This window comes from Triticum urartu, chromosome 2 (genome assembly GCF_003073215.2).
Source record: "Triticum urartu cultivar G1812 chromosome 2, Tu2.1, whole genome shotgun sequence".
NCBI lineage: Eukaryota > Viridiplantae > Streptophyta > Magnoliopsida > Poales > Poaceae > Triticum > Triticum urartu.
Genome location: NC_053023.1, coordinates 707,379,219 through 707,387,652, shown reverse-complemented (window position 1 = coordinate 707,387,652; position 8,434 = coordinate 707,379,219). Strand labels below are relative to the sequence as shown.

General features: G+C 49.7%; 2 protein-coding genes across 2 annotated transcripts; one reads left to right on the top strand and one right to left on the bottom strand.

Moving 5' to 3' along the window:
* The first annotated feature begins 1,908 nt into the window (after nucleotides 1–1,908).
* On the top strand, nucleotides 1,909–4,467 carry LOC125539962. The gene has a single exon (XM_048703516.1). The coding sequence runs from the start codon at nucleotides 2,663–2,665 to the stop codon at nucleotides 3,956–3,958; it is 1,296 nt and encodes a 431-aa protein (XP_048559473.1). The 5' UTR covers nucleotides 1,909–2,662; the 3' UTR covers nucleotides 3,959–4,467.
* A 1,689-nt stretch (nucleotides 4,468–6,156) lies between these two features.
* LOC125539963 lies at nucleotides 6,157–8,156 on the bottom strand. The gene is made up of 2 exons (XM_048703517.1): nucleotides 7,955–8,156; nucleotides 6,157–6,523 (listed from the first exon to the last, which is right to left on the bottom strand). Exons 1-2 carry the CDS (start codon nucleotides 8,052–8,054, stop codon nucleotides 6,321–6,323), a joined length of 303 nt encoding a protein of 100 aa, XP_048559474.1. The 5' UTR covers nucleotides 8,055–8,156; the 3' UTR covers nucleotides 6,157–6,320.
* Between the last annotated feature and the right edge of the window lie 278 nt (nucleotides 8,157–8,434).

The window sequence follows — 8,434 nt, the reverse complement described above, 5'->3', positions numbered from 1 at the left end:
CACAAATGTCGAGGAGGAGTGCAAGCGCCAAGGAACGACTACATCGTCCGTGAGAGAAGCGTGGAAGAGAAGACAGAAGAAAGGAGAAGAAGACGGAGCAGTTCCTGGAGATAGGCCGGACATCCGGACCTCCTCCCAGACATCTGGGCTCAGCCGGATCATTCGGACCCTCTCCCGGATCATTTGGCTACGACGACCGAACGGACCTGGACGAAGCCGGATCATCTGAATCCCTGACGCCCGGATCATCCGGACCACCTTCCGGATCATCTGGCCTTGCCCGCGTGCAACGTATCGGGCCGAGGCCCGTGTACCCATTTTGCCCCTCACTTACCCCTTCGTGGCTTAGACTATAAATAGACCTCCTCCCCCCCATTTTTAGGGTTAGCAAATATGATAGCTCATTTGAATGTGAGTTTGCTCCTACCTCCTCCTCTTGAGAGAGAGAAAGAGAGAGAGAGAGAGAGACCACTCCCATGGAGTTCAAGACCTCCATGTGAGAAGATCCTGAGGGATTCAAGGCCCCCATCGTGGGAAGGATCATCTAGATCACCAAAACCCCATCTCCTTTGGATTTGGGATGAACTCTACCTTGTATCTTTCTCTTTGTTGTTCATGTATCCTTGTGGATCTTGTGTGTTTGATTGTCTAGTGGATGTGTGATTGGACTTGTTCTTGAGTGTTCCTCTCGTGATTTCCCTCGTGTTTCCCCTCGTGTTCTTCGCGGGTTCCCCTCCAAATCGTGAAAGATCGGCCCCTAGGGTTCCACCCTACATCAAAGGACCTATCTGATTCATTGAAATTTCACGTAAACATTCAACTTCTATAGAAGACATACGACCATTGAATCAAAGAGCTACAAGGATCCCTCTCTTTGTGACAATAATGTGGTTGGGCATAGCCATTAGAAGGTGTACTTTTTCTATGAAGGCCATCTCGTGATAGTTTTATAAGTGTGTATATTACATTAGGTGGTTGTTTTCTAGACCTAAGTTACCTAGTGAGCTTGCTCGTTGCCGGAGTCACCCCTATGTTTTTCATCATCAACAAACCAAGTTTTGTAACATTTTCTTGTCAAACTTCCTCGAAACACGCCAATTCGCTTATACCTCACGACTTACCGAAACACACTTACTTTTTGCTAGCAAGAACCGACAAAATAACACATATTTGTTTGGCTTTGATGAAATGACACATTGTTCTGTTCTTCTGCAATGAGGTTTGCGAAAATAATAATACTATTTGGACCATGTAACCCCTTCAAAAATGCAAACTTTATTTTGCTACGTAGTGGTTATGCTAACCTTGTGTGTATTGCAAATATGGTATTAAGGTGATCTAGAAAGGTGTCAATTGCCTCACAGATGCATTTGGAGCCTGTATGGAGCAACACACGACATCGACCACAAACTCGAGAACCAGAAAGACACCGTCTAGGTTGATGCCTTGACGCTAGAGGGAGCCAAGTACATGTTTGCACATATCTTATTTTTTTGACAATTTCTAACACATTTCTCTTGTAATCGTGGCAAAAATAAATAACATAGATGTTGAATTTGCGATATTTCTACATGGCATTCAAACCAAGTTCTCTTCAAAAGGAAAAATAAACTAGCACCCCCGCGGTGAAACCCTAGATCCATGGTAACCCACGTGGACTTCACCACACAACGTATGGTAACCCATGTGGACTTGAAGACGGTGAAAGCACGCAGACGCAGGACGCAGGACGCAGGCTTTGGCTTCATTGCATCATGATGCTGCAATCGGAATCAGAATCGGGAGCCATCAAATGATCAGCGGCGGCAGAGGCAGATGAGCAGAGGAGGCCACATCACGCGCGCACACACACCCACGCACGCACGCACGACTACAAGAAGGGCCGGGGAAGCAAAAGGCCTGCTGGCTCGGTAGTCCCCACCCGCTGGCCTCTCTCGGCTCGATCAAATCCGATTCAACGGCCGAAAAAAAATACCACCCCCGGAGAGGAAAAAAAGCGAGAGCCCAAGCCGAGATTGCGAGAGGGAGAGGAACACGAAGGGAAGCAAGGGAGCGAAGCAAGGACCCATCCACCCCGCCCCCACCCCCACCCCCACCCCACCCCACCCCCCGCGCGGCAGCAGCAGCAGCATCCGGGTCCCGCCCCGCGCCGACCCGAGCAGCCGCCAACCAGCAGCGGCGGGCGGCAGCACCGGCGCGCCACTTCGAGATTCCGGCGGGCGGGCGGGCGCAATTCGTCTCGGCCGGGCCAATCCGCGGCCCCGCCAATCCGGAGGTCAGCTCAATTCCCCGTCGGATTCGTGTCGGTTCGCGCCCATTCCCCGCCGGAGATCCGGGCGGCACGAGCTCGCCGGCGCCCGGGATCATGCCTCCATTGCCCTAGGGTTTGGCCGGCGCGCGCAATTGGTCCGCCCGCATGCTCGATTCGGGCCAGCGGCACCGCGTCCGGGGCGGCTGGTAGGCAATTCGTGCGCTGCCACTGGAGATGAGATCCCCTCCGCGGCCGGCGAGCTGGGAATTGGTCTACGGCCTCGCGCTCTGCGGGAGGCGGCATAAGCCCTAGTGATTCGATCCCGAGCTGGGTTTCGTGCGGATTCGTGGCTTCTGTGCTCCGTCTCCCAATCACATATTGGGGGGGTTCCGAGGGAGGGGTGGTGGTTGTATGGATACAGTTAGAGGGGAGGCTTGGTCGATGGCTCCACCTCAGCAGCAGCGGCAGCCGTCGGGGCCTTGGGGTCCGCAACCGCACCCGCCGCCGCCGCAGCAGCAGCAGAATGGTCGCATCGATCTCCGGGAGCTCAAGGCTCAGATGGAGAAGCGGCTTGGTCCGGACCGGTCGCGGCGCTACTTCGGCTACTTGAGTGGCTACCTGTCGCAGAAGCTCAGTAAGCCTGATTTTGATAAGATGTGCCTGCTTACATTGGGCCGGGAGAACCTCCGGCTGCACAACCGGCTCATCCGCGCGGTTCTCTACAATGTCTACCAGGCACAGTGCCCACCTCCACCACCAGATGTTGGGAGGTCTGTCGGACCGTCGGGGAAGAAGGGTTCCCAGGCTGCTGGATTGCTTAATTCTTGTAACGGGGATGCCAGGCTGTTACAGGTCCAAGGATCGAGGTCTATGGGCGCACTGCAAGATCATCAGTTGAAAGATCGGTTGAAACATATGGGCCCAAATGGTAGGGTGGAGGCTGTTGCCAGTCACACCCAGGTTGTTCATGGGGGATCTGCAGTTACAGAGAACGGCGCATTAAGTTCACTTGAGTTGAAGAGATCAGTGTCTTTTCAACAATGTGAAGCTGCAGAGCCATTGGCAAAGCATCTGCGTGTGGACCAGTTGCTACCTGAAAATGCGCTTAGGCAAAGAAGAATTGTGAGCGATGCTGCAGGTCATTCTGCTCAAATGTCGAAAAGTCCTGTGCGAGCTCCACTTGGGATACCCTTTTGTTCAGCAAGTGTAGGTGGATCAAGGAAATTACTACCGCCAGCTGTTAATGCAGGGGAAGATCACTTCAGCAGCTGTTATGAGCAAGGTCAGCTGTTGAACACGGAGGTTCTGCGTAAGCGCATGGAGAAAACAGCAGAAACACTGGGTCTGGCAGGTGTCACAATGGATTGTGCTGAACTTCTGAATAATGGTTTGGACTCGTACTTGAAGAACCTGATTAGGTCATCTGTTGAGTTAAAAGGAGCTGATGTTCGAAGAGATGCAAGAAAAGGGGCATCATACAAGCAGCATGCCCATGGAAAGCAAATTAATGGTGTTTGGTTGCCGAACCAAGTTCAGATGCAGTCAAGCAGTGGACAATCAGATGCTACAAATGATAGCAGAAGTCAACACTTGATCTCTGCTCATGATTTCAGTGTAGCCATGCAGCTAAACCCTCAACAGCTTGGGGAGGACTGGCCAGTCCTCCTTGAGAAGATATGTCTACGTCCTTCGGAGGAAAACGACTGACAGATGGAGCTTGCTAGTTCAGATGAAATTTTGTCCGATGTATTTCTTCGTGCCCCATCTGATGTACATTCAAGCTGAAGTAACAATACTGCAGTCACATCATAGAAGATGCATGTTTGGGGATCAAGGCAGAATTCTGCTCCCAGATTTGTTGTGAAAGAAAGTCAATTCTTTTGTCCTGATAACTGATGCCCCAATAAAGGAAGTCATCTTCTGTTCATGCTGCATAGGGTTCATTAGCACTCCCGCGGTGGAGACTGTTACATCCATAAGTCCCGACTTCTATGTAACATCTGGCATAAAGGGACAGAGGACAGCAAAATGCAAGTGCTGTCTTGTAACTTATAGGAAAATGTTCTGTAAGTTTCTAGGTCAGGATGTACATTATTGATTGCAAAATTTTCTAGAGTATCTTCAGTACTAATTCAGGATCATGGATGTTAATTTTATTTAAATTCTTTGTAACTTTTTTGCAAGTTATATTCTAGATCCAATATTTCTCTTTTCACCCTCGGCACCCATGTGTCTGTTCAGGGGCGGCTGGTGTGTTGTCTCAAGTGCTTGTGTTTTTACTGTAGAGTCCTCCAGAAAGGAAATGGTAGATGTATCCATAATTGAGTGGTGTATCATGATCGCGGTTCTCTTGTTGTCACCTGGAGCAAATGGATTATTTGTTCAAAATTTTGGTATCCCATCTTACCTTTTTTGTCCAATATTTACTTCTGGAACGGAAAAAAATATCCGGTACAATTCCAGTTCCATATAATTGCATGTAGGGACTTTGCTAGTTTACCAAATTTTGAAGAAGCAACGCTGACGGTACCTGAATGGTCGCATTTCCTGTGTTGATAGATGCATGCTGCGAGTATGATGCCTGAACTTTATCTTCTGCTCTATGTAACGTTTAAAAAGTTCCATTCAGTCAACTCTGTGCACTTGTGTGGTCTGCGTCAGTGAGCTATCGCTGCCATTTACAATCGTTTCATATCCCAAGTATTCTCCAGCACACAGATACATCATAAAGAACATATTTAGATGAGCTTTTCTGGACATAAACATTTGTCAAGATTGATTTGATGAATCCATCTCTTTACATAATTGATATCAGTGCATTCCTCTCCGTCTCTCTGTTGGGGATTTGGTGCTAACCTTTATTTACTTATCTGATTTCTTATCAACTTTGAGAAGCTGCAACTTTTTTCTCGAATACGCACCAGTGTTTGAGAAGCTGGAAATTGCCCTCCGGCTTATCTGAGGCTCTGACGGTTATTTAAGGTATTATCAATACATTGTGTTTTCTCCGCTTAGTTCTAATTCTCCATGCTTTATTTTATTATCGCAAAGTTTTCCCGTTTTGTTGTAGTACACACTGTCATGGTATTATTCATATTTTGTAGGATAGATTTGGATATGAATCTACCTACCCTGTGTGTTACTGGATGTGTTGCTTAAGCGGTCTGTTGTTTCTAAATATGGCAAGGGAACTATGGATAACCTTTTATGGAGAACTTGCTATTTCCCTGGTGTGCTGACATGGATGTGTTGGAATATCAATACCTGTTGCAGAGCACTGGATGCATCTGCTGTTCTCCCTCGACATCACGGCCTTGCCTTTAGCCCTGAAGACTGGAGTTGCCACCATTTTTCATCTCAGCTGGACTGGATTACCTCTCGTGTTCAATTGTTCATCTCTGGACTGGATTAACTCTCGTGTTCTCCACACTGGATAGATACTACTCCCTCCGTAAACAAATATAAGACCTTTTAGATCACTACTTTAGTGATCTAAAAGCTCTTATATTTATTTACGGAGGGAGTACAAGTGAAATGAAAGGTACCCTGCTCAATAAATTTGGATGCAATTTCGAGCTGTGAAATGCAAATGAACTCTGCTTCTTAGGGCACTCTGCTCTGTTCCTGTTTCAGACTTTCCCTGGAGGTTTATGATGCGCTCTGTATATGCCTGCAGTTTCAGATGCTGGTGTACATCTCTACTGAAGACGGCTAAGTCAAAAATGTCAAACTTTGTTCTTTTTTGGCAATTTGTTTTTGCCACATAGCGACTGAACTGGATATTCTGTTGCTTTGCAGAGTCGCTGACAGAGAGCGAAAGCTGGCCAGCGAATTTCTCCCAATGCTTTGCTCCATTTGGGACCGACGATGAAATGGTTCTGAACTTCTGAAGCTAGGTGAGAGACTGACGCAGAAGGCATAAAAAGAGACTGGTATCTCTTGACCGAAACTAACTGCAAAATATTTACATCAAGCAGGAGACAAAGGAGCTATATGCATATAGCAGGGCGACTCTGACTCTTGACTCTCTCCATTATCTGACGATGACACAGGCTGCGGCGGCCGGCGCTCAGCACCGGGGGCGGAGGTCGATGGAGTGGTGGCGGCGGCGGGGGCCGAGCCAGACGAGCGCGGAGCCCTTGGGCGGCGGCGCCCCGGCCATCATCTTCCCCGTCTCGGAGCGCTGCAGCATCTCCCACATGACCTGCACGTCCTCGTACGCGCACGTCTGCACGTCGTCGTGGAGCTTCACCAGCGCGCCGCCCCGGCCATCTGAATGAACAAATAAGAAGTTTCAGTCGTCAGCAACACATACATCACTACATCTGGTCAGTCCCACGCCATGCGCAGGTGGCTTCCGCCGCGCGCGTGCGTCCATGGCGCGCATGCACAGCGGCGAGCAGGTGTCGCTGACCATGCCGCCGCTTTCCCTCCATCGTCCGGTCCCTACGCTACGTACTGTGTATGTACGTATCTGCTATCTCTTATCTGTCTACCCATTCCATCGCTAGTGATGCACGTATGGTGACGCACTACATACGTACAGATAGTTCTTTTGGCCAGTGGCCAAGAGACAACAAGGACTGAAGAACGGCGAAGCACGCCCCGGAGGAAGTGGCAGTTGCCGCCCAACAGTGCGGCACCCATTCGTCCATGTCTACCCGCTTCAACCAATTCCTACTCCTGAACTGATGATCAAATAGGACATACGTGTCAAGCGGTGCATAACTATAAGAAACGAATTCTAAGCATTGCACTAGCGGCGCAAACAAAACGTACTCTCCTACAATCACTCTATACAATGTGCAAAAACGAAAATGCTCCAAGAAACAGGATCGATATGATTAATTCACACTAAATCTCTCTCTTTTATTTTACTCTAGATGGGCATTTACTGCTAGAGAGGAAACAAACATTCCCCCCCCCCCCCCCCCCCCCCCCCTGGACAAACTCATCGTCATCCATACATGTGAAGCCTGATTAGATATACGGGCGCCCCTTCCCGACGAGGTGCGTACGAAGAAGAAACAGACGAAAACCAAGGTCTGCCATGCCACTACGACGATAGGCGCAGGTGCGGCATGGTCGTCGGCTATGGAGTCCAGTGGTGCGCGTGCATGAGATGCACGGCGGCCACGTGCCTGCCCACCAGAACGGTTCTTCTTTTAACAATTTAATGCCACAAACTTCCAGGCAGAGGCTTGCATGTGTAGTGTATGCATGCATGCATGTATCTATCCTGCAGCGCTGCATGCCGATATTTATACGGAGGACTGCATGGCTTGTCCGGTTGTGTGCGCAGAAACTAGACGACGGCCGCGCACGCAAGGGACGCCTCGTGAGTCGAGATTCATAAGCTGCTGCTGCGCCATCCTAATCGCGCGTGCAAGTACGCACCATCGGTTCAGACGTCAGGCGCCCGCCCGCTCGCCCGCTCACGTGTGTGCGCGTCGGGACGAAGAACACCTGCGTGTTGATCTTCAAACCTTTGACCTTTCACGCGTTGCAATCCTACTAGCGGATCGATTTGATCGGCACCGGATTACGCAGGGAATCGCAGATGCTATATGGATCAAGCTTTGCTGCTTGTAATACACAATCCAAGCAATCATGTATGGATGCTTAACCGTGCAACTCGATGCAGATCACCAGAAGATATGGACATGCCAAGGTAGCAATTACTAATCAAGTAAGTTGACTCACCATGCTGTTTCTTGCGACGCAGGCGCGCGGCGACGACGACCCACGCGCGCCTCACCGGCACCACCACCGCCTTCTGCCACCACTCCTTGGACCGATCCATCGACCTCCGCCGGCCGCCGTCCAGTCGCCGCCGGCTTCACGCACTGTATTTCCCCTGTCTCTGCTGGAGAGAGAGGGAGAGGGAGAGTGCGAGGGAGATGGCGAGGAGGAGAGAACAGGAAGGCTTGCTTATATATGCGCGGAAGATCAGGGATATATTGCCACCTATCCCCGTTGGATAGTCTACACGTTGCCTCGGGCGGCGAGCCAGGCGCCCATTCCTAATACGACCCCTCGAGGCCCATGACTCATCCTATGAACAGATTAAAACTTGCATTCGCCAATTAATCAGGCCGATTAAAGCATGCCCCTCCCAAATTTAGACTTTTGTATTGTTTTTGATATTTGCAAAAATATTTTTAATATTTTTGATACGCGCAA

What these genes read in the sequence shown, in the direction of transcription:
- LOC125539963 (XM_048703517.1), bottom strand. Translation starts at nt 8,054, where the DNA reads ATGGATCGGTCCAAGGAGTGGTGGCAGAAGGCGGTGGTGGTGCCGGTG. An exon ending in GCGTCGCAAGAAACAGCATG is followed by an intron (nt 6,524 to 7,954) that starts GTGAGTCAACTT and finishes TTGTTCATTCAG; the next exon opens with ATGGCCGGGGCGGCGCGCTG.
- LOC125539962 (XM_048703516.1), top strand. Translation starts at nt 2,663, where the DNA reads ATGGATACAGTTAGAGGGGAGGCTTGGTCGATGGCTCCACCTCAGCAG.